Genomic DNA, 25261 nt, shown 5'->3' with positions numbered 1-25261 from the left:
AACAATATGAGTGAGACCACACTCAAATTTGATATTATAACACAATTAGTTTTCAAGTATTTTAATTACCCATCATTAGGTCTAAGTATTAACAGTTAATACTGGAATAATAAAATACCTGAAACTAGTTGTGTTTTAATATTAAACTCTAGTGTAGTCTATAAGTACATATAAATAAATGTTTTATTTTAAATAAGTATATTAAAAATTTAATCCACAAAATAAATGCTAAAACAATAAATAATGTACCGAACAGTTTGATGTCTACAGAAACTATAATTTTAAAATAGTGGGATATCAAAATTTTCCGTTACGAATTATCTTACTCTCGAAAGCTCGTTTCATCAACAATATATTATGCCTCTGCTTTTCAAAACATTCGGTCAATTCGTATTTTCAAATTAAAGTTATTACTTTCTCCAGTCAATTATTCGTGTACATTATTTATCATTGTTTAAAGCGTACTTGGGGGACCTTCGGATGATTTTTTTTCAAATAATAAATGTTTTTCCGAACCAATTTTTTTAAAAACGATTTTTTTTTTACCAATGAACGTCCACGTAAAAAATAATGCAAGAACGTGCCGAAGAAATTAGAAATGTCAAATTGACAAAACGTCAAAATAAAAACATGAATATCCGAAAGATCCGGAATATCAAAATATGTCAGGATAATATGTAAAATTTTATGACAGTGTCCGTTTTTTTATTTTCAAGGCATATTTTGTCAAGTATCTTGGATTTTTATCATATTATTCATAGAATTATAATATATGATTCTATGATATTATTATTGATCTATGATTTGCGATTACAAATTACAATGTAAATTCATTCTATTAATTTTTAGTGGTTAGCGGAATCATGACTCATGACATCAGTGCTATATGTTGCTATTTTTCTTTTTTGTAAATTCAGGTTTCGTTATTTATTAGTATAAATAATTTCGGCAGCGATTGATTTTTATAAAAATGTCTCAACTTGTTTCACGATTTGAATCATTTCTAAGGAATATATATCGAAGATATATTCCTATTGCGATTCTCGGGACTAACCGATGTAGTGTAAAGTTTCCTCGAAGACCACAAGTAAGTGCACACATTTAAGTATATCATATTATGTTTACATTTGTCACTATTTATATAATAACCAGTAAATAAAATAGTTATCTCTTTATTCTAGAATATCAAAATCGACTATCAATATTGGAAAGTATACACATACACAGTGCTAGCATTATTTTGGCCCTTAAAAAAAGTTAATAAACCTGAAGTAGATCCCGTGCATACGAAGAGCACTAAAGTAATTCAAGACAAAATAAAAGAAGCAGATATTTTATTTGATAATGGACAATATTCAGAATGCTATGATTTTCTCACAAATCTAACTGTAAATAAGTTTTTTTTCTTATAATAATGATGTTTTGAAATGTGTACGCATCAATGATACAACAATGCTTGTATATTAAAGGTACATAATTAATTTCAAGTACCTAGGAGTATATGTTACGGAAAAGCTCTGCTGGGAGTGTGGCTAGGAATAGCAGACGCCGCATCAAACAGTATGAAGGCTGTCTGGAAATCTGATATTTATTCAGTGAAAACCAAATTCGGCCTATATAACACCTGCATAATACCTATTTTCCCATATAGATGTGAATCGTGGCACCTCACTGCAACAGCAAATTATTGGCTTTTGAGAATAGGTGTTTGAGAAGAATCTTGGGTGTTTATTTAGAATTAGCCTTTTTAATAGATTGACGTTCTCTACGACATTTCTTGGTAGAACTGCATTTAAACTATAAGTCAAATTTATGTTTTGAACAAATTTAATCAAATTAAAAGTAGTCAAAACTAAGTAGCGTGTTTTACTTACTCTAATAAGAACTAGGCTTTTCTTTAAGAGTAAATAAAAAATATTATGTTGACTAAAATTTATATTTGAAGCACTAACTTCGTGGTTATTCATTATAATTAAAATAAAACAACTTTGTTTTAAACCAATTGTTTTACAAAGATAAAACATCACATCATCATAACAAAAAGACTTGACTTATTACTTCCATGTGTTTAGATTTAATATTTAGTAGTAAAAGTGTTAAAATTAAAATAGGATCATATTAATTAGTAAAGCACACTTTGATAAGGAAGCTTGTGTAGCTTCAAAACTGGTCGGTAAAAAAAATATATAAATATTAAAAACATAGTTGTTTTATTTGAATTTTGTTTTTATCAATAAAAAATTTATCTAGTTTACTAATTGTCCAGTGAAGATTTCCACCAATTGATTGCTATCCATTATTTTTCACACATTAATTTTGAAATAGAACTTAGGGCTAAAAGGAATTAACTACAGAAGTAATATTTTATAACTGTAAGGTTTAATGTTTTCCAACATTGTTTCTACAAATAAATTAATTTAACTAATTATACTAAATAAGTAACATTTATATTAATAAAACTATGTTTTGCTAATTAAATGTTACAGGAACAATCTGATACCAATGTTGAAATTATGTGGAGGAAGTCTCGAGTGTTATATCAGTTAGCCACTCTGCCAGACGTTGATGTAAATCTAAAAAAAAAATTAGCTAATGAAGCTTTTGCGGCCATTAGTAAGGCTTTAACGCTGGATGAAAATAACTTTGCTGTGCACAAATGGATGTCTGTTGTTTTGGACTTAAAATGCTCTTGTGAAAGTATAAAAGAAAGAGTTAAACATCTAGAAGTTGTTAAGAAACACATGCTGGTAAGGTTCTTATTTAATAATTTATATATCGATATATTACAACACAGAGATTGAGAGAACAACATAAGCATTTCATAGTTTTCTTTTCATGTGACTATTTTATATCACTGTTATGAGAGCTTATGAAATGCCATACAAATATTCTGCCCCGCAAACCTAAAAGTCGTAACTGAATAGATATTTGATAGCCTCACATATTTACTAAGCCAACAAGTAATTTGTGCTTCTCAAATATGAAGTATTTTCTTGTAAAAAAGTTGAAAAATAAAAGAATTAGATTGGCAGAGCATAAAATAGTAATGTCCTGTAAAATTTTCAATTTAGCAGATATGAATTTTAGCCTTTGCAGGGCAGTATTACTCTGAAATCTTCCACTGCACTTGTGTTATTTTAAAAATATTATACTCAAATTTAAACAAAATGCAATAAACATAAAATATATTAATATTATTAAGTTATAATATATTTTAACAAATAATATAAGAGATATAAACACATCGAACAATTCACAAAGTCTTAACTCCTTCATGTATAGTTAACATAATATATTTACTATGTAAAATTAAGAATTAAAACCTGTTTCATGTTTTTTTTTTAAGATAAAGGAATATTTGCTTTCTTATGATTTACCCAAATATTTCATATTAAGGCTCATTTTTAACGAGTTGTAAATAAATCACTATTAGAAAATGGGAATCAATTTGGGGTAGAGTGGGATTAAAACCACGGACCTTTGATCTGTGTGTCCGAGACACTAGTCACGGGACCACAACCCAATGTTATTTTTAAGAAAAAGAAATCTCAATTACTCACTTATAAAAACTCACTCCCTTATAATATGATATGTTTATTTACTAATAGAAGTCATTATTTAGAGAGCAGTAGAACTAAACCCCAAGGATGCAACCACATTGTATATGCTGGGAGAATGGTGCTACCGAATAGCTGATATGCCATGGTATCAAAGGAAAATTGCTCAAACACTGTTTGCTACTCCTCCCACTTCTTCATTTCAAGAAGCTATTGAATACTTTTCCAAAGCTGAAGTTGTACATCCTCGATTTTATAGTATGAATTTGTTGATGCTCGGCAAAACATACTTAAAATTGGGGAAAGAGGACATTGGAAAATATTATTTAAATTTGGCCCTTTTGTACCCAGCTCGCACGAACGATGATCATCAAGCCAATAAAGAAGCCCAGGAAATTTTAAAACATTACAAGTAATTTATTACTCCATATTACCATGGGGTAATTTGACCCGTTGACTTAATTGATAATAAATCATGGAACAGGTAGTTTAGTTAAAATGTAATATTTTTGTGAAGTGCTGATATGGTGTAATTATAAATTTAAAGAAATGCAACAGATACCTGTATATTTTGTAGACTAAATCATAACTTACTTATCAAATTATGTACCAGTTTGAGTTACCAGACTGGTTGACATGCTTTTGTTAGAAACAAAATGTGATCTTGTAACCAGACTATCTACTGCACCCCAGTTTTTGCTTCTTTTGTTATATTTCTCTCTTACTTATAGCTCTCTCAGTTTAAATCATAGCCAATCGATGACCATCTCTCTCCTTCCCTAATTATGTTTCTCACGCCATCTTTTAGCCCCTATATTAAGGGATGCTGGACCAACTACAGGCAGAATGTGCCTTGAGCTGATTCAACAGTGACAGATTTCCTAACGAGGAACATTACACCTGAACCGCCAAGCCTTCTCAGGTGTTTTAATATTATTTAATTGAATATAATCCCGCTACAATCTTTAATTTTAATACATTATAATTATGTTGTTCTTAACCGGTCGCTACGGTTAGTTGGACCATATACTGCGGATGCCTCCTGGGAGCCTTAACCACGCTTACCTACCTTACAAGGCATCGAGTTCTCAACGTCCGCTGCTGACTGTTCGTCGGCAGTTTATGTCAGAGCTACAGGATGTAAACCTGACTTCGGAGGACGCAGAGAAGCTGGCGGCTGACAGAGATGCCTGGAGGCTCTTTGTGGACACCATATGCTACCAACTAGGGAGTGGACATGGAATGATGATTATGAATACTGGTCTAAGACTGAGCATCATAAATTACATATAAATGCTGTCACCGGTGTTTAAATGTACCTAACTACACAACACAAGTCAAAACAGATAATATAACGTAGTTAATTTATTTTGTAATTTGGTTTTCTCTTAGGGTAATAATCTAATAGTCGTCCATATGGAGAAAAACCATTCTATGATTATTGACCACAAAGTTACCTACAGATTACAGCAATATAACAGGCCATAGGTACTTGGGTTGAGAACTGTGAGCGCTAACCGAAACCATCCATTACACCTTTGTTGTTAAACTAAAAACCAAACAAAGAATTTGGAACGCTTTTAGAGAATTATTACTCTGAGTTTTTCTAGTGTTGGCAGCATAATCATAAGTTCTTTCTGCCATTAAGAGTTTATAATACTTATGCATTACCAATTGGAAATTATTTTAGGTTTTCAAATAAGCGCAGAAGAATCTGGCTTTTTGAGTTACATATTTTATATGGGGGTAAATAATAGTAGGTGGAGTTAGTAAAAAATAATTTGGTTTGTATTGGAATAATTTTCCCTATTTTTTTCATATCTCCCTAAGTTTAATTTACAAATATTGTGTATTTGTTAAAAATAAATATTACCTACATACAAATACCATGATGTTTTTATATTTTGTTATAATGAATTGAAGACATGAGTGGATAAAGGTGTTATGTGATGGAACATTTAACACCAGTACAATTATTCATAAAATAATACCTTTATTCGCTTTCAAAATCGATTTTCTGCTACTTTTTTATGGTGTAGTTAGATTTATGTGAAAGGATTGTATATAAAATCTTCATTTATGTAATAAAAAAGTATTTTTGAAAAATAACACCATCCACTCGTGTTTAATTGCAAAATGGCTTTTGGAACTGCATTATTACTTTTTATAGCATAAATACTCTTTATGTCCAGCAATCTGCAGCTCCCCGAGCAAACTAATATTAATATCGATAAATTGTACCAATAACATTGAAAGATGCATTACACTTCTGCTGTCGACCGGAATGAAGGCAGCCATTATATAAGCAGTACCCATAACTTAAGAACCATAGTTTATCTGCTCTTTTTGGTGAAGTACCATCTTCTATTATGATTTTTAATATTATAATTATGTGTAGTTCTAGTTGATAAATAGTACAATAATGAGGGTGGGTTTTTATTATTTTTATTCAAACATGTGTCTATAGATAACATTTTTTTCTTTGATCTAAAATCAAGCTATAACAGACTATAAATATTGTCTATCCATCGACGTACTTTTCCTCTTCCTATCCCTAGCTCTCGGATACCATCGATGTTTTGTTGTGAGTGTCATTTTCATGAGCTGTTCTCGTGCAGTATCGGGAGATATGTCTTTAAAAACTCGCATAACTTCTTGAGCATCGTCCATTTTTAGAACCGATTTACTATGTGTTGAAGCTTCTTCTGGCATTGGTCGTGAATATTCATAAGGAAACTTTTTATCTGGGTGAAGAGCGACAAAGGTGCACCCATCATCTGTAATGGTTATCTTGCTAAATGCTCGAAATGAGTCAATATAAGATTTTCTGAGTCTCACTGTAGTTTGAAACGTTCGAAAAAGACCGGACATAGCTGGAATTATTATTCGTTATCACTTATTACCAGGTTATTATTTTAAATAACCTAACTTTAGTGAACTCTTACTATGAAATTATAGAACGTAGACACTAGACACTCATCACCAGAGATTATACACACTTAGTCTGTGACACTCATCACTCATAGAGATAAAAGGTAAAAGAAGAATGATCACAGACACGGGTTGTTTGAGTTGCGTTCCATAACATTATCAGTTCCATGCAGAGTTTCACGTTCTACCTTTGTTCTATAGGCAGTTGATACGAGCTAAACATACCTGATTAAAATATTCAGGAATTAAAATCTTTTGTCCCCGTAAAAATAAGCAGGTATTTTCGTTTTAGATTATAAATGAGCCTTTGCTTGTATTGGGAAAAAACGCGGCGATGTTTCTAAATATTTCAATACGAATTTAAATATAAATTTCCAATGCATTCTATTGTTTTCTCTAATCTGGGGTTTCTCAGCAATAATGCATTTAAATATAACCTTTTAGTTCATGCCAGCCAATTCTCAAAAGAACCCCATTTTAATTGCCGCCTTTACAAATAAATACATTAAAATAAATCCCAATTTACCAGAGTCGTTACAAGGTATCCACAAATATTTCGTCCATTGTTAATGTCAACTACAACCTCGGGTTAAATTCAAATGACCGAGCGGCAAATTACCTGGAATTCCAAAACCCTTTCTATTGAAAACAATAACTTTAACAATAAATATTGTCCCATGTTTTCCGCTGGGGAAAAACATAACCTTTTTAATAATAATTCGCAAACCGATGGCCATTAAAATAATATTTGTATTTTAAAAACTTATTTAAAAATAACAAAATAAAACGCATAATTAATTATTTTGTGATACATACAAACCTTTCCTTTTCAATTTTCATACATCTTCATTTGTACGCGCGCCGATTATTCCAACTTGCCACATATTAACTTAAAACCCTAATTAACTTTTGCGCCATCTTTTCTAATCCGCGCCCGTGGTACATAAGGCACTGCACCAATGCGCCAATCGCAACGTATCAGCGATTATTTCATAATATGTATAAAAGTATTTTACATCCAGCTTGCCAGGAATCGAACCCAGGACCTCAAGTATGGTAGGCGAACGCGCCAACCACTACACTAGGAGGCGAATCATTTCCATTTTTTTAATTGATGATTCCATTCTAATCTTCATAGGTATAAATTAGTTTGATGATTTAATTTTCTATGTTTAGTATATATTTATTTTAATTAATTAGTTTTAACGTATTTAATATTATATACATTCTAATCTTAGTTAATTATAATTTTATTTTATAAGAAACAATATGCAGAACATAGTATTTTAGTTTTAAATATGACGAGGTGTTTATTAATAAGTGTGGAAAAGAGACAATGAGTTTTAGGCAAAAAGTGAAAGAGAAAAGGAGAGATCTCCTAATTTGGGAGTTATAAAACCACCCCAAACAGTCTGAACAAACGAGTCGGAAAATAGCCGGGAAGCAGAGTCGACCAAGAGTCGGTCGAGAGTCGGGAGAGTGAGTTGGGTCGACGCGATCGTACCGTCGATCGCGGAGACGATGCAGCGTGGGAGTCGAAGTTAGGGAGTTTAAGTGCAGTGAGTGTACGGGTAGCCAGTGCTACGTAGCAACCTCGTGGAATCCGACTACTCCACGAGGGTCATCGGAGGCCGCCTTCCAGCCGCGAAGATTCCTCCACATCCAGGACATCCATCGTCCTCCAAAGGAACGCCAGTTCTTGCACCGCCAGCGCGTGTGCCCAACCCACGGCCGGCCAATCTTCCAGTTGGCTGCCGCCGTCACCATCGCCACGGGACCGAATCCCGAGAGCCACCCAAGGATCTATCCATAGCAGATCTCCGCCCAGGACATCGCCCAGCATGTGTTCGTCCAAACACAGCATCCGGACCACCATCCGTCATCTCTCCACATAAGTGAAACCACCATTGCGTTAGAATTAAGATATTAGTGAAGAGTGACTATTACGAACTGCATTAGTTAAGGACCTAGATCTGTAAGTATTTTCTTTCTCTCATGTTTGTAACTAGTTCTAAGATTATTATCACGTTCTAATTTAATAAACATAGGTACATAAAACATTCAAGCTTTTTAAATTATCTTCCAATTTACTCGCTTTCAGAATAGATTTAAGTTTTCTTTATTTTCTTTTGGGCTTTAAATTCAGTTAGTTTTAATTAGGATTATATTATCATGACGGGGAATAAAAATGGGAAACACATGGCGAAGTAACTTACTATTCCACATATTCGATAAGGCACCAGGAAGACGCGATCTTCCAAATTCATCTCAAGTTTCCGTTCGGCTGATGTTCCCGCATTCTCTCAGTTAGCGGAGAGACGGACAGCTTCCGTCTATTCATACGTGCGAACGCGGAACTTGATTTTTACAGCCTTCGAGATGATCAAATCTCGTCTATAATTTTTCTCCCACTCCACCACTCTATCAATAAACCCAAAACCCCCCAATTAAACCCATTATTTTCGATATTCAAATTTTACCCCCCGTGATACAGTCAAAGGTATTCTATGCAATTGATTTGAAGTGACCCCAGCCCCCAGTAAGATAAAAACTCAACGCCATCTAGATATTAACAAATGTGGAAATAACTGTAATAATGCATTTTTCTTACTATAGTTAAAATGCATTTTATCAATAAACGTCAGCAGATAAACTTAATCTATCATTAGATATTTTTTAATTGTTTCTAAGGGGTATTGACATACCATTTTTTTTACAAAACCTGGGGAAATCCTTATGAGTAACTGAACACATCTGTTTATCTGTCATTTAAATCTTTGTCTTCGTGTTTCATGTCTGTTTCTGAGGATTAATGGTTTAATCGAGTATAGTTTGTGGTTTAATCTCTTAATTAGTGCGATTAGTGCTTAGCTTAGACTGCTTAGGCGGGTTCGGCGGGTTCAGCGCGTGCTGTCATTAGGTCCATATTGCAGCTAAATTAATAAAACATATAAAATGCCGACTGAGGAACCAAATAAAACGGAAGACAGCGAGGTGTCACTGGAACAACAAAATAAGAAGTACTTGATTACACGAAATTTAAACGAGGTAATTAACCAGTGATGAAAACCTATTTTAACCTCTAAAAGAGAAAGTTTGCCTTTTATTAACACCCCCGAAAATAAGCTGGTCTGCAATTTATTCCACGAATTATTATTTTATATTCATATTCCTAAATTATCTCGATTTATTTTTCAGGTATTAGGTGAAAATCAATTGATTGAAGTACTTAAAACTCGAGATGTCCGAATATATTGGGGAACTGCTACTACAGGAAAGCCTCACATTGCTTATTTTGTTCCCATGATTAAGATAAGCGATTTCCTCCGTGCTGGATGCGAGGTTAGAATTATTAAATTAATTTGTTCTATTTTTTTACAAATATATGTTTCTTTTATTCAATATTCCATGTCCGCCCTCTAGTTAGAACATATGGTGTCCACAAAGATCCTCCAAGCATCTCTGTCGGCTGCCAGCTCCTGTGCATCCTCTCAAGTCAGGTTCGCGTCCCGTAGTTCTGACACGAACTGCCAACGAACAGTCGGCAGCGGACGTACAGGACGTAGGCAAGCGTGTACAAGTGTCTCAGTCTGTGTCTCAGGAGGCATCCGCAGCACATGGCCAAGCCAACCGCATTGCCTCCGCTTGTGACAGTTGTCACCAGAGTTTGCTGTGTCCGTTCTCTTATTACTTAATTCCTCACAAAGTCAAACCAACGCACATCCAAGATTCTTCTGAGACTCCTATTCTCAAAACCCAAAATTTGACTGCTTTGGGCCCTAGTGAGGTATCACAATTCGCATCTGTAGAGGAAAATAGTTGTTATGCAGGTGTTATATAGGCGGCATTTAGTTTTCACTGAGTAAATATCTGATCTCCAGACAGCCTTCATGCTATTGAATGTGGCGCCTGCTATTCCTAGCCGCACTCCCAGTTCTTTTTGAAAGCTGCCATTTTACGTAACATATTCTCCCAGGTATTTAAAACTCTTGACCCTTTCGATGACTTGGTTTGACAGAGTCAGGAGATTTTGGGCATCAAGGCATGAAGTGTTACACAGTACAAGTTTTTGCAATATTGATTTTTAAACCCATGCATGCGGAGTACCTATTTAGGCTATCTACAGTGTAATCAAATATCTGGATATTATAATATAAGTGTATTAACCAATCACAAATTCACATTTACAAAGTCGTATTTTATATTTCATAGTCCCTAGACTGATCATCCTGCCTTCTTGTAAAAAATAAATATATATACGCTGCAATTGAAGTACTGTTGCAGTGCCCTGCGCACGATTAGATGGAAATTAGTGAATAACGAAGTTTTATTAAATTATTCCGATGATTCCTTTATGTGTATATTTTGTTCTATCTTTCTCAATGCTTCGTATTGTATTTTAGGTAACAATTTTGTTAGCCGACCTTCATGCTTACCTAGACAACATGAAAGCCCCGTGGGAGTTACTTGCGTTTAGAACCGATTATTATGAAAAAGTTATTAAAGCAATGCTATCTGCTATTGGCACTCCTCTTGATAAATTAAAGTAAGTTTTGTAAGTTTTTTTTACTCCATGAATTCCAGATTTTTTCTTAATATTTCTATAAAATCAAAATAAATGTGTCATCAGAATAAACATAACATTTGCAGTGGAAGTGTGTGATCGAGAAGGTAGGATTTCAAATGTCATGCAATTGAGCAATAAAACTATTCATAATAGTTTAAGATTCAACTTACAACTTAATCTTTGGTTAAAGCAGACATGTTTACTTGTCTCCTAAAATAAAATAAAAACTTAATTTTATAAATAAATAATTTGAAACCATTGTTTTAAAAAAAAATCTTTCATGATATGGGCCTTGAAAATTATTTTAAGCTTATTACTCAACGAAATAGATATGCTTAGTTAAATTTATTGAAATTACATAAAAAAAAAATATTTTACAATTTTGATTTATTTCTGTGTTTTTGTTTTGTATTCAAATACTAGTTGTTAAATTAATAAAGATGGGTTATGAATACCTCTGCACAGGTTTGCCTCTATAAAATATTTATAAAAAAATATATTTTATATATTATGTGGGAAACAAAACAAAATCAGTTTTACTAAAAAAACTAATAAATCCAAGTGGTTATGCGTAAATGTTTACTACATAAATAAACCAAGTATCAAAGGGCACTCATTGAGTTGTGACATAGAGTCAAAAAAAAAATTACACTGCTTCTTTTTTAAAGTGTAAGAAAATCACACGCGTTGTTCTACGATAATGACGATTTTTTTGGAACATAAAATATGTTTACCGCCTTTTTCCGTGATCACTTCTTAAAAGTGTCAATCACATTTTTTACCGTATTCATTATCCAGTTCGAACATACTAACACTACTGCATTTAGAAAGAAAATATCTGCTTCATTCTCGCAAATAATATTTTATGAATCGAGGGGGAATTCTTTAGGTGCGTCAATATCATTAAATGGCAGAAAATTCTGAGCTTGTTGGACCACCTTGTAGGTTCTATGCTGTAATGACTATCAAACAACATGCTTTGCACCACTAAAAGAGCTAAAACATCTCCAGTCAAATTATGATTCAAATAACAATTGTTGAAATGTATCACAAAAAAATTATCTTTTGCGAAAAACCTTTATATTTTTTATGAGTTTCTTCAAAATGTCCAATTATAAAATTTACTAATTCAAAACATAAATTATAAAATAAGTCTTCTACAACAACCCGCGGTCAAATAATCGTTCTTAAAAGAGTTTTCCTTTATTCAGGTTTGTTCGAGGTACTGACTATCAGCTATCAAAAGAATATACCCTGGATGTGTACCGACTTAGTTCCGTTATCACAGAACATGATGCAAAGAAAGCTGGTGCTGAAGTTGTGAAACAAGTTGATCATCCACTTATGAGTGGATTATTATATCCAGGTATAAAGTTGACATTGAATTTATTTATAATGTAAGTACAAAATAAGTATCGATATATCATAAAAATAAATACTTTTGATATTTTTAGGCTTGCAGGCATTGGATGAAGAATACTTGAAAGTAGATGCACAGTTTGGTGGAGTAGACCAAAGAAAAATATTTACTTTGGCAGAAAAGTATTTACCAGTCCTCGGCTATAAAAAAAGAATTCACCTTATGAATCCTATGGGTAAGTTGTTTGCTTGAATTTTTATGAACATTTAAATTTTATTTTTTATCGATGCAATCCCTTCAACTTGTGAAGTTCATCTCTTCGATTATTGTTTGATGTGAATAGCTGTTAATTCTGAATATTGGTTTCACTTTTTACAGTACCAGGCCTTGCAGGGGGTAAAATGTCATCATCTGAAGCTGATAGTAAGATCGATTTACTCGATACCCCGGCTGCAGTTAAGAAAAAAATGAAAAAAGCTTTCTGCGAACCAGGAAACATTACCGATAATGGATTGTTGGCATTTGCTCAGCATGTACTATTCCCTCTACTGAAAGAAGATGAAGGTAAACATTTTGTTTTCATCAATGCACTACTTGGCAATTATGTATGTATGAATCAATCAATCACTTATGTAATTCCATTTTGGCTTTCCAATGAAGAATATGGCATCCACAAATTTATTGTCTCTAGTCTTTTTTGTTATGACAGGTTCGGATTTAAGAGATGCCTATGTATTGAATAGTGGTTTCATAATCAGTAGATTTAAGGAAATAAGGTGGTTTGCCTTGCACTTTCGAGGCTCGAATTTGGTTCGACATATGGGTTACCTTTAGATCTCCTTTAGTTAGATTTATCAGCACCAACCTGTCTGACTTGTATGGCTTTTTTATTATTTACACTACCACCGGAAAATCTTGGTTAATCATTGAAATACTGAAGCCGGATAAGATACGGAGAAGTATATATTAACTTATACGTGCCCACTGTAGATGGGTCTGAATAGACCCAGTAGTAACGAATATGTGAAAATAAATTTGAATATGTAATTTTCCTTCCCTCTATTCGTTCTTCGAAGAAATAACTTGAATAGTTTAAATTAATATTATCAGATCAGATTTAAATGAGTTATTTTTAAAACAAGGTAAATGAAAGTGCAAAAAATATTATTTGCTAATCACTTAAGTCATACGCCATGGATCCCGCCAACCACATCCTTCTCTCTGCGTCTTTCTCACCGTCACGTCCTTATCCCCACTCTCTATATTCACTACTACAAGTGACTGGAGAATGCTATAAACCTTTGACATTTGTTTTAGAGTACCTAGGTACCTATTGAATTTTATAAATTTTTACACATTTTAGAATAAAATTCTTTTTAAAACGTAAAAAAAATGCTTTTATGTAATTGTGTTTACAATTATATATTAATTTTGATTAGTAAATTTTAACAAAGTTGTTATATACCTAGTCAAATAATTGTTTTATATTAAAAATAGTTTGAAATTTGTTGTAACAGCAGAGTTTTATTTTACAAAAGAATTTGTTTGATAATACTCCCTCGAAACAATTTCAATGTTTGTTTTTTTTTAAGTTAAAAAATATATTTCATAATGTTTATTTTACTCAGTGAAATTTAAAATGTTAACGACTACTGAAGTGTCTTCTGGATGCTGATCACATGCGTGGTGTGCGATCAGCAAGCAGTTAGAGGCTAGTAGATGGCGGAGAGAGCGTATCTGAAGGATTTCAGTGCACTCCGATATTTTGAATTATAATTTAACAAAATCATGAAATATCAAACACAAAACTTCACACGTCTTATAGAATCAGAGCAAATTTTGATGATTAAATCATATTGAAAAACCCACAAAAAATGTCTTAAGTGACTTATAAAACTTGGTCAAATCTGATCGACCACCGCCGTGTGCATGTTTTTCCGAGCCAGCGGGCTTTACGAGTTTATATTTCATTTAGAAAATCCTCAGTCTCTTCTAGAAAAATTTATATTGGACACAGTAAAAACTATGTAAATGTTTATATTTTTTCAGTTTTTACTGTCACCCGTAATGAAGCTTATGGAGGAAACATAACATTCTCCACCTATAAAGGTCTAGAAGAGGCATTCGCCAAGGAAGATGTCCATCCTGGAGACTTGAAAAATTCAGTAGCTGAATCAATTAACAAACTTCTTGCTCCTATTTTGAAAACGTTTGAAGAACCCTCCTTAGTAGAACTAATTGCTAAGGCTTACCCACCACCCACAAAGGCGAGCAAGAAAAAATGATGTTTACCATGAATTACACAATTAAACACTCCTTTATCCATTTAAAGATGCTCTTATTTATTATATTTTTATGATATTACACACTTGCAATGAATTGTGTTGTATTATTATTTTTATGTTTTTGATTTTTACCTATATGTACAATAAAAGTTGCTCTACTACTTTTGGCTGTCGGTTTTTCTGAAAAAGTCCGCCTTGTGGCCTAAGTAATATTCAGCGTTTTTTCCTGCAAGAGGTGTCTGGCTCGAATCTTAACATACATACTTGTAAAATATTAATTAAAAAATGTGTTTGATTATTTGAAGCATTAGACTGATCATCTTGCCTCAATGTAGTAAAATGATTGAAATGCGATGTAGCGCACCATTATGTATGGTCTGTATGGATAATGAATAATGGTGATTTTTAACTCAATAGCCTAAAATCTTATATGGATCTTGTAAATTGAAATGCATATTATTTACAATATTGGAGTAACCCTCAAAGTTAGAATTCAGTATTTGAAAAAATGGGTTATTGTCACAAGTGGTCAAATCAACTGTACAAATTTTGTTTGTTTGCTTATCAAGTTAATTCAATAAGAATTTTATATAGGTACCTACCGTCAACATTACCGATAACCACATATTTTAGATATTATCAATAGTTTTAAAAATATGATATCTGTAAAATTCGATTTTAAAAAAATATCCATTATCTACCACAGTGTGAACATTGCTTATTATATTTAAAATATACATGTTAATTTTTGACATAATATATAAAAGTATAGTGTGGAAAACTGATGCATCCCAACAACAAAATTATGTTTTTAATGCTTTACAGAAAAAACTGACATATGAATGACAATAAAATAATCGTATTAACGATACTTTGGATTATTTTTAAAAATTTAATATACATGTTTTTTTTTTCTATTACAATTTCCTTTAAAAAAAACAGCTCTTGTGTTTGGAGAGTGGCTTACACTGTCTTAGTTATTGTAGATTTAAAGTTATATAATTTTAAATAAAAAAAAATAGTGTTACAAATATACACATATATATACACACATACATATGAGGTGTGTTCAGAAAATAACGGGAATTTTTTAATTTTGCGGGTTTGGAGAGTCCAATTGTCAAATTTTTATCAGGTTGGTATATATGCCCCTGAAGTATGCTAAATTTTTCAGTTATATTCATTGTTTACTTTGTCTGGCAGCCGCTAAGGTTAGTTTTTTTTTATGAGCCTCAGCGATTTTCGTTTGTTGAAAAAAATGGACCAAAGAATTTGTATCAAATTTTGTGTAAAACATTAAATAAAGTGTAGCATAGTGTGTGAAATGTTAACAAAGACCTATGTTGAGTCTGCTATGAGTAAAACAAGAGTTTACGACTGGTATAAGCGTTTCTAAGATGGCCATAAAGACGTTAAATATAACAAATGGCCCGAACACCCGCAAAACTAAGGCTCAATCGTCCCAGTGGAGGCATTCTGGACCGCCAAGACGAAAATCGCCGAGCACGCCGGTCACGTCTAACTTTAGCGGCTGCCACAGACAAAGTAAACAATGAATACAGCTGAAAATTTTAGCATGCCTTAGGGGCATGTATACCAACATTTTTTTTTTTAAATTTGACAATCGGACTCTCCGAACCCGCAAAATTAAAAAATTCACATTATTTTCTGAACATACCTCGTATATATACACACATACATGCATGCGTAAAGTGACTTGCAGTTCTAATTTTCTTTGTAAAGTTTGATAGGGTCTTTTCACATTATTTTTTATTATTATTTTTCTTGAATAAGCAAACAAATACATTATTATTAATCAATATTTTTTTCATGCAACATCAGATAAATTTTATACAAAGGTTTAAAATTAGCATATTTTGAATTACCCGAAAACGAGATGTTTCGCGCCCTATGGGATTTTTTTGCGACATGCTTTTATTCAATGTTTATTAGAAGTGCAGTTGACAGGTATGACGTGAGACATCAAAATGACTCGACGCCAACTGTGAGAAATTGGATGTGAAAAATGTTTTCTTGCGCTCTGTAAAAAATAGAGTATTTAATTGTACAGCGAAGTTTCACAAAAACGTGTGAAAAAATGAATAAAAATGAACTACTTTGAACGACATCACTAGTTCTCCAGAATCAACCAATGATAGAGTGTTGTGGTAGAATTCTAGTTGAAGCCAATTCTCCAATCAGCTGAATTCACCGAAGAGAACTTGAGACGTCACAGGAGTAATTTCAAAATGACGAAACTTTAAAAATTCATGGAGCGGACAATACGATACATAAAAATATTCATAATTTTTTTTGTCTTAGTTTTATGGTCTATAAATAAATATTTTAAAAAACCACTAAACTTCCTTATTTATAGAATTGATTGATCATATCAATCGAATCATGAAAATCTGCTCTAAATATACATTATATTTTAAACGTTATTCCTGATTTGTGAAAATACTCTATGGTGTTTTTCAAGCGATGAAAGTGATGTTGTATCCAATGTGCGTAAACGGGTTCATCCGTTGTCTGATAATGAATAATCTTTGTTTTAATCTTTTTGATTATTATGTCATTTTATGGGAACAATAAACAGTCAACAATTTAATTTTTTGAAATCCCGAATTGATTTTTGTACAAGAAAACTTATCCACCACGGTTCTTTTTTACACAGTACTGTGTGGAATGTATGCACAGAGTAAAAAGAGGTTCCAGTGTATGCTAATTATGAAATAAATTATTAAGATATATTGCAAGTATTTGTGTATTAATGTAGTACTTTATGCACCACTTGGTGCGGGTGAGGGAGGAAGGAATGTTATTAATATAATACTTCCATATAATATTTACTCTTTTTTTCTCACTCAGGTACATTCTTCTTCTCTGTTGTTCCTCAGTTTTGAGGGTAGTGATCGTTGGTACTCTACCCAGCCATTCCATTGACAATGCATCTCCACCCTTTGCCGCTGTGCGCCCTCTCCGCAGCTCCATATAGGGTCACGACATGGTTTTCACCTGGTTGATCTGTCCAGCTGCACCTCTGCCTCTGCTTCTTCGTCCTGGCACACCGCCTGTGATTATTATTTTCTCCAGATTTTCAGGGTCACGTCTAGCTATGTGCCCGAATAACTGCAGAATACGTTGGCAGCATATGGACAATAGGCGAACTTTTACGTTGAGTTCCTCCAGTATGGAGACATTTGTTCTTCTGGTAGTCCATGGTATTCTCAGCATTCGACGCCAACACCACATCTTGAAGGCATCTATTCTCTCCTGCTCACATGTTTTAACTGTCCATGTTTCTGTGCCATATAAGAATATTGGAATCTTAAGAAATATCAAAATTTAGTTATCAAATCAATTGTGCCAAAAGTAGAATATTTGAATAATTCTTACATTTCACCTCTCAATATTCTTTTATTCACATTACAAATATACATAATGCCTTATATAAATAAAAGTATTTGTGCAGTACTATTTTAATTAACAATACATTTCATTCATTTTGCTCTGCATAAGTTTGAATAATTACACTATTTAAATTTACAGATGTAATAGGAACCAAGACATTTTCTTTCACAGGCTTATTTAATTGTTGCTCAATCAGTGGAAAGTCCTCCATATCAGAATTCCTAGCTAAACTAATGGCTGAAGATTCATTAGTGTACATGTGTATTGAAAAACAACTGTTTTCTGGTGCAGTTTTAAGAGAACATTTCGCAGTAACCAGTTTTAAACAAAAGGCTCTCATGCTTTGCTCCAGTTTAATGAGATAAGGATCTGTATCCGGTGATCCTGAATGTTTAAGATCAATTTCAAATACAAAGCTTTGAATAACAACCTGTTTGTCATCAACTATATTCAGCACCACCTTGTCCAAGCAACCCGATATTAAAAGTTCCTTAATTGCAGTTAAGCATTTCACAATATAAGCATTAACCTGGGGATGAATAGAATACTTGAGTGGTGTACCATATTTTTTCCTATTTTCAAAAATTTCCTTTGGATATATACCAGACAAAAACAAAATATTGTGGATAGCTACTTCTAAAAACTCTTGAATAATATTGATGGTGGTAAGATCCATTGTAATCTTCACGTATTTGTAAATAGGTATGGTTAGTACATTGTGATATTCTCTTTAGTTCATAAAAAATATTTATATTCCGTGCTGTGAAAGTACCCAAAATGTCACGAGAGCATAAAAATTATTCATTTCTTTATTTATATGAAACTCAATTAAAGCAGCTCCCCATAGAAGTCATTAATACTATTGAAATCACAAGATCAGCTTGTGAAAAGTGAGAAAATATGTAGCGAATTTTATAAGAAAATGATAAAACGCAAAGTGAAATGTCAAACTGACGTAATCATAGACGAGAGTAATGTTAGGCGTTCACATATTGAAATATAGTATTACTTTCTTCTTAGTTTTTTTTTTGATTTTTACCTCTTAACTGGAATGTTCTAGCCAGTGTCGAGTTTTAAATCTTTATGCTCGAAAAACTATTCCCAATGAGGAGTGTTTTTTAAATTTATTTTTGTATCTGTTAAATTCAGCCAAATTAAAAAAAATTATAAATGGATCGTTTTATCAGCGCTATAATTTTTTAAAGTTTTGTATTTCTAAAATTACTCAGCGAGTGACGTCTCAAGTTCTCTTCCGCTTCTTCTCGATCAGTTTTCCCGATTGGTGCGTTGACGTACTGTAAACTGAAAATCTCTCACAACTCTCTTATCAATAGTTGATTTATATGAACATAGTGATGTCGTTCAAAGTTGTTAGTTTTAATTTTTTTTAAATATTTTTTATTATTAATAACGCATAATAATTAGAAGTCTCAACAATGTTCAAGTGTGTCCAAATGTTTGCAGACTGGCTGGATTTCCTCCCTAGGGAGTTATTCATATTTTTTATTCATATTTAAATTTATTACAGAAATAATTTTAAATAGTTAGTCTCGTTAACTTAGTTTTGATACTGAATTGTTAAGTATAAATACATGAGATTTTTTCACAATCTTACGCATGTTTTTTAAAAATTAATTGCGTGATTATATTTATTCGTAATGTTTAAGCTTATTTTAAGTTTATTTAACCATGTGTAATGATCCTTAAATCTGAATATTAGTAAAATACAAAATCCATCATAAAAAGTAAGTGTATATATAAGCGACATATATTTTTTCGGTAGGTAAGCTTACAAATTGAGAGGTAAATGTAAAAAAAAGACTGATACTTGTGCTGGATATGTAATAAGTACATAAATAAGATGTGTTTTTCTATACACATAGTTATATTTTCCCTTTTGGGCCCTCTATACCTTTCGGACTTACTCGTAATTTGTCAGATCCGATATTTGTTTGGCGCTATAATAATTAGTTGTGAGCTGGTGATTTATAAAAAAGCTACATTATTATCTGCTGTCTTCATTTTAAATGGTAAAATGAAAACTTGGTAGGTTTCCAAAGTAAATAAATTGTTTTAATTTTAATTTTATTTTAACGAGACGAATATCTTAGTGACAAGTCCGGGTTATTAGGTCAGTGGCATGACCAAATGACGCGAGGAGCAAAGTCAGCTAAGTCCGTAGTAGCTGAGCTGCGTTGGTCACTGCCGCTTATCACAAATAAAAAGATTAAAACGGAAGCACAAGGTATACATTATTATGTTTCGTTCAATTTATAAAAAAGTCAGGTCCGGAATAATTATAAATTATATTTTTTATATATGTACTCGAATTTTGATTGCTAAGTTCAAAATTTGTTTATTTGACTACAAATATCGTTGGAGAAATAAAAAAAAATCTCTTTATCATAAATATTGTGTTGCTATTATTATTTAATATTATCATTGAGTTTATTAGTGATGACAAACAACCTAAGCAGGAAGGGGCTGTTTACCCCGAAAATCGAAATGATTACTTGATTATTTACGAAAATAATCATTTTATTCTTTATTTAACGCATATTTTAAGAACAAAAATTGTTTTTATGTTTATTTTATTTTATTTTGAATCTTGAAATAGAGCCCACATAAACATATTCTTAATTCTTATGTGTGCTCTAATAATAACAATGTTCATATATTTCATTTATAAGTTTTGTGATTTCTTAACCTCCTGCTTGAATTTTGCTTTTTTTCTTCGTGATTTTTTTCCCATATCATATTTTTTTACTGCCTTTTATTAAATTGAATTATGTGACTTGGCTTTTTTTAAACTTTTTTATTTTGGTATCTATTTTAAAGTCACCGATTCTGGGCTAGAGACCCGAACTCCCTAGTCTGCTACAACTAGGGTGACACGTTGGTTAGATTTAGGACTAATTAAAAATGGTCACAAAATCAAAATGAACAAAAACGTAAAATAAAAAAAGTTGTGGAGTGTTACGATTCACGTATTTACCTACGATTATAAGTTTATTTTAAAATCTCAAAACGTTACAACAAACGCAAAATTGATGCATAAAATTTGATTTAAAAAATTGGCTTAAATTTAAGGTTTCAAGAAAAACAATATTTTTTTTGATGTTTTAAAAATTTCCCCATATTTTTTAATTTGAAGAAATGCACTTTTTTGTGGTCTTTTACCAAAGAATATCTCCATAAAACCAATATGTATCTAACACAATATTTAGATTTTTGTACGATCCACCCGCAATAAATTTATCTATACTGTCGAAGTCTTATACATTATGTTGATTGGGTACGTGTTTTTAAATACCTATGTATATTATGCACCATTATTTTACTGCCCTTGTTTGCTTTGCTACATAGTTTATGTTTTTTTTTGTTTCGATTCTTGTGCATATGTTCTTCACTAAGCCGTGTATGCATATAATAGATATTGTATGTATTTTTTCTCATTTGAGCACGTAAGTAAGTATTTCCGCACATTTTAAAATGGCGAGAAATTTATTGTCCACGCTTTTTATATTCAATTGGTTTATTTGAAGTTTACGTAATATATATTATATACAGGTAACTGGAAAGTGGTTGAAAACAATGACAGTCACTACAGAACTATAATTAGTAAAATGCAACATTTTAAAGAATGATTTGAAAAATTAAAAATAATGAAACCAAATTTTTTTAGTAAATTAATATTACGTTTTCTTAACCCATTGTATTTTTTTATATACACAACCCTCTAATCCAACACCAGATTTTAAAAAAAGGTAAATTTAGTTAAAATTGAATACGTTTTTAAAAACCAACATCCTGTAGATTTTTAATGCATTAGTGTGAGTTTTCTGAATGCGCCAGCTGAAGTTAAACCACCTACGCGGTAACTTGTCGTTTGTCGTCCGATTTCGTTCTGATTTTGGATTACAGTCATGTCTCTTCAGCGCCAAGGTGTTTACATAAATACCTAACATAATTTACATGAACAATTATATATATGTACAGAAATAAAATATTACGTACAAATCCTTCCCATAATCTTGAGAACCTAATATTGAACCGACTTGAGCTGATCGGATCGAGTGCGAATTGGTAATTTTGGATAGTTAATAATTTTCTACACAGACACAGGCTCCTACCCCCGCGGAGGATGAAGTGTGCCTCCCGGAGCAAGGGGATATAGTGCTATTTTTACAAAGCTGACAAAAAAAATGGTGACCTGATTTAAAAAAAATACATAAATATGGTTGTGTTTTAACCCCTTACAATTAATTTTCCTTTTTTAAATTTTGTGAATATTATTTACATTGTGATGGAATACTTATCAAGTTAATATAAGTAGTCATTTTTATATTGAAATTACATACTTATTTTACAGAACTTTAATTATTATTTGCCTATTAGTACCTTCTTTATAAAGTTCCTTTAGTCCAATATGCAAAAAGTTTTGAATAACTTTTTGTGGCACTAAGTCATATTATTTATTCTAAAGATGGGTCGGTCAACCTAGTGGAGGAGTATAATCAATGCAGTGGAGTGAGTGTTCATAGGTTTATATTACTTTTAAAATAAGATTTTTATTTCATTTGTAAATGGTAAATTGCTGCTATTATGCCTTTATTTAATTATATTATCATTGTGTTAAGTGATTATAATCAACCCATATATAAAACACAAAATGAAATTATATTCCTTAATAATAATAAATATTATTCTATTAATGTTGCTACCAATACACTCCCTTGTTGTGATAACATAGTTATAAATTCCATTGTTCATATAAATATAAAAATTGAGGAATTTCACACGAAAGTAGTCTTTAAGTGTAGTGTTGCGTTGAAAATCTAAAAAAAATACGAATAAGTTCTCAGTTATTGTTAATGTTTAAAAATGCAAGTGTTTAAAAAATCCTTTATGTCTTTTGGATATGCTTCATTTCCAGTTCATGAACACTTAATGAGAAAATTTTGCAGAAAATTTAGTGAAAACATAAAATCAGTTAAAATTTTGGGGGAAAATCTAAAAGTACTTTATCAAAATTCTCAATACGAATATCCTTTTGTGTGGTTAAGGGATAATTGCCAATGTCATCAATGTTACCATCAAAATTCTCAAAGTAGAATTATTTACTGGAAAGATTTCAATGTTCAAGTTAAACCTGAATCTGTTACACATGATAAGACCGGTGAGAATGTTTTTATAACATGGAACGATAAGCATGTTTCAGAATTCAATAAAAACTGGCTTTATCACCATAACTTTACATCCACAAATAGGAATAACTATTTATCTACAATGTATAAGCCTAAAAGAATGCCTTGGAATAAGAACACATTTGAAAACATTTTCAAAAAATTTGATTTTTGCAGAATTATTAATGAAGAAAATCATTTGAAGGAATGGTTGGAAGCACTGAGCATTTACGGTGTGACTTTAATCACAAATGTCCCACTTGCTGAGGATTCTTGTAGAAAAGTTGCAAACAGAGTTGAATTTATAAAAAAAACCCACTATGGTGAGGAGTTTATAGTAAAAAATAAGCCAGAAACAACAAATGTGGCTTATTTATCTAGTACGTTGCAGATGCATACTGACTTACCATACTATGAATACAAACCCGGAGTGAACCTTCTTCACTGTGTCACGCAGTGTTTAGGTAAAGGTGGAGAAAATATTTTGTCCGATGGTTTGTATGCAGCGCAGTATTTGAAAACACACGAAAACAAGGCTTACCAAATTCTAACGCAAACTTTAGTAGATTGGGAAGATATTGGTCAGGAAGGGGAGAATAGTTTCCATAGCATTTACAGATCTCCACTTATTTGTGAGAACTCTGATGGTGAAATCATCAGAATAAATTATTCTACACAGCAGAGAGGAAGTCATTTTAATGTTCCCATTGAGCAAGTGAAACCGTGGTATGAATCAGTGAAAAAATTTGTAGATATTGTCTATGAGGATGCTGCTACTTTCAAAGTTTCCTCTGGAGAAATGTTATGTTTTGATAACAGAAGACTTCTACACGGTAGAAATGAATATCGTGATACTGTTGACAATACGAGACATATCATCGGAGTCTACTTGGACTGGGATTTTATATTTTCTAGGGTGAGAGTGCTTAAAGGGAAATAATATTCTTTTACTTAGACTCTAAAATAATAATATAAATTATGTTTGACTCCGCTGGTCAATAATAATAATAATAAAAATCATGGTTTATTAACAAAAAATACAATTTATTTATCTACTACATACATACTTAGGTAATGGTTTGAGTTATAGTATAAATTATTGTCTATGATATTAAGGGCAGAACTTATTACTATGAAGAAAGTGCTACCTTTCATTTGAGGGCGTTAAAAGCAAAAATGCCACTTTCCATGATCACTGTATGTGGGAAGACCAACAAAACCAAGGAAAAGACTGTTTCTTTTATGTTCAGTGTGTTTATGCTGTTGCTAATTGAATTTAAAAGAAATGAATAGCCTTTTTGCTACTGATTTTGTTGGTCTTCCCAAAAACAGTGATCATGGACAGTGGCGTTTTTGCTTTTAACCCCCTTATTTGTTCCACATTATTTTTGAATAAATAAATAAAAAATATTTTGAATTGATTCTTCTTCTTTTTTTGTGGCTTTTATGACCTCGCTACTGGGGTGTTCTAGCCCGTGTCAAGTTTTTTTTATTATTAGTTTTTTTTAAAAACTTAAACATTTTTATTAGTAAGTTAGAATCTAATATTACACTATCTACAACATATGTGTAACTTAATTCCACTAGTTACAAGACATTCACACAAAATTTTACTAGATTGGAGAGTTATAGTATTGGTAGGGAGTGGAATGTTAATATTGGAGAGATCTGAAAGGAATTCAAAAGTTTATTGGGCATAAAAGAAAAACGTGGTTTGTATCTTCCTCTTTAAGCTGACACACGCACATGGCAGAATCCCGGACATGGATTCAGACAAGTGATAACCATTGCAGGGCCGTTCTTCATATTGCGAGACTTATATTGTTAATAATTTACTAATTTTACTAATTTTTAATAAAAATATAAATATGTATTATTTTTAATGTGTCATGAGGTGTTGAAATAATAAAAACATTGTAATATTGAAGTTGTGTTCTTTTTCTATTCCCATAGTTTTTTTT

The 25261-nt window shown here is 31.9% G+C and overlaps 5 protein-coding genes across 5 annotated transcripts; 3 read left to right on the top strand and 2 right to left on the bottom strand.

Annotated features, from left to right (window-relative positions):
• The first annotated feature begins 574 nt into the window (after positions 1 to 574).
• LOC148279438 (regulator of microtubule dynamics protein 1-like) lies at positions 575 to 5441 on the top strand. The gene is made up of 4 exons (XM_088230042.1): positions 575 to 1087; positions 1182 to 1388; positions 2487 to 2747; positions 3623 to 5441. Exons 1-4 carry the CDS (start codon positions 971 to 973, stop codon positions 3971 to 3973), a joined length of 936 nt encoding a protein of 311 aa, XP_088086168.1. The 5' UTR covers positions 575 to 970; the 3' UTR covers positions 3974 to 5441.
• Positions 5442 to 5980: 539 nt separating this feature from the next.
• mRpL42 (mitochondrial ribosomal protein L42) lies at positions 5981 to 6571 on the bottom strand. The gene has a single exon (XM_088230043.1). It carries the CDS (start codon positions 6426 to 6428, stop codon positions 6066 to 6068), a length of 363 nt encoding a protein of 120 aa, XP_088086169.1. The 5' UTR covers positions 6429 to 6571; the 3' UTR covers positions 5981 to 6065.
• A 2787-nt stretch (positions 6572 to 9358) lies between these two features.
• Positions 9359 to 14794, top strand: TyrRS (Tyrosyl-tRNA synthetase). The gene is made up of 7 exons (XM_088230040.1): positions 9359 to 9536; positions 9687 to 9830; positions 10892 to 11034; positions 12267 to 12421; positions 12510 to 12650; positions 12794 to 12979; positions 14465 to 14794. Exons 1-7 carry the CDS (start codon positions 9444 to 9446, stop codon positions 14698 to 14700), a joined length of 1098 nt encoding a protein of 365 aa, XP_088086166.1. The 5' UTR covers positions 9359 to 9443; the 3' UTR covers positions 14701 to 14794.
• Positions 14795 to 18095: 3301 nt separating this feature from the next.
• On the bottom strand, positions 18096 to 18933 carry PolZ2 (DNA polymerase zeta subunit 2). Its single transcript, XM_088230041.1, has one exon. The coding sequence runs from the start codon at positions 18788 to 18790 to the stop codon at positions 18200 to 18202; it is 591 nt and encodes a 196-aa protein (XP_088086167.1). The 5' UTR covers positions 18791 to 18933; the 3' UTR covers positions 18096 to 18199.
• A 2565-nt stretch (positions 18934 to 21498) lies between these two features.
• LOC148279434 (gamma-butyrobetaine dioxygenase) lies at positions 21499 to 25059 on the top strand. The gene is made up of 2 exons (XM_088229953.1): positions 21499 to 21578; positions 23478 to 25059. The coding sequence occupies exons 1-2, from the start codon at positions 21514 to 21516 to the stop codon at positions 24238 to 24240; spliced, it is 828 nt and encodes a 275-aa protein (XP_088086079.1). The 5' UTR covers positions 21499 to 21513; the 3' UTR covers positions 24241 to 25059.
• The last annotated feature ends 202 nt before the right edge of the window (positions 25060 to 25261 follow it).

This window comes from Micrasema longulum, unplaced genomic scaffold, assembly GCF_059751315.1.
Source record: "Micrasema longulum isolate JH-2025_06_02 unplaced genomic scaffold, ASM5975131v1 h1tg000725l, whole genome shotgun sequence".
Classification (NCBI taxonomy): domain Eukaryota; kingdom Metazoa; phylum Arthropoda; class Insecta; order Trichoptera; family Brachycentridae; genus Micrasema; species Micrasema longulum.
The sequence above is the reverse complement of the archived record's forward strand: the minus strand, read 5'-3'. Positions and strand labels throughout refer to the sequence as shown.

Coding starts and splice junctions, on each gene's coding strand:
- PolZ2 (XM_088230041.1), bottom strand. CDS start 18,790: ATGGATCTTACCACCATCAATATTATTCAAGAGTTTTTAGAAGTAGCT.
- LOC148279438 (XM_088230042.1), top strand. CDS start 971: ATGTCTCAACTTGTTTCACGATTTGAATCATTTCTAAGGAATATATAT. Junction 1,088..1,181: donor AGTTTCCTCGAAGACCACAA/GTAAGTGCACAC, acceptor TCTTTATTCTAG/AATATCAAAATCGACTATCA. Junction 1,389..2,486: donor ATTTTCTCACAAATCTAACT/GTAAATAAGTTT, acceptor TAAATGTTACAG/GAACAATCTGATACCAATGT.
- TyrRS (XM_088230040.1), top strand. CDS start 9,444: ATGCCGACTGAGGAACCAAATAAAACGGAAGACAGCGAGGTGTCACTG. Junction 11,035..12,266: donor ACTCCTCTTGATAAATTAAA/GTAAGTTTTGTA, acceptor TCCTTTATTCAG/GTTTGTTCGAGGTACTGACT. Junction 12,422..12,509: donor GAGTGGATTATTATATCCAG/GTATAAAGTTGA, acceptor TGATATTTTTAG/GCTTGCAGGCATTGGATGAA.
- mRpL42 (XM_088230043.1), bottom strand. CDS start 6,428: ATGTCCGGTCTTTTTCGAACGTTTCAAACTACAGTGAGACTCAGAAAA.
- LOC148279434 (XM_088229953.1), top strand. CDS start 21,514: ATGTTCTTCACTAAGCCGTGTATGCATATAATAGATATTGTATGTATT. Junction 21,579..23,477: donor ATTTTTTCTCATTTGAGCAC/GTAAGTAAGTAT, acceptor TGATTTTTGCAG/AATTATTAATGAAGAAAATC.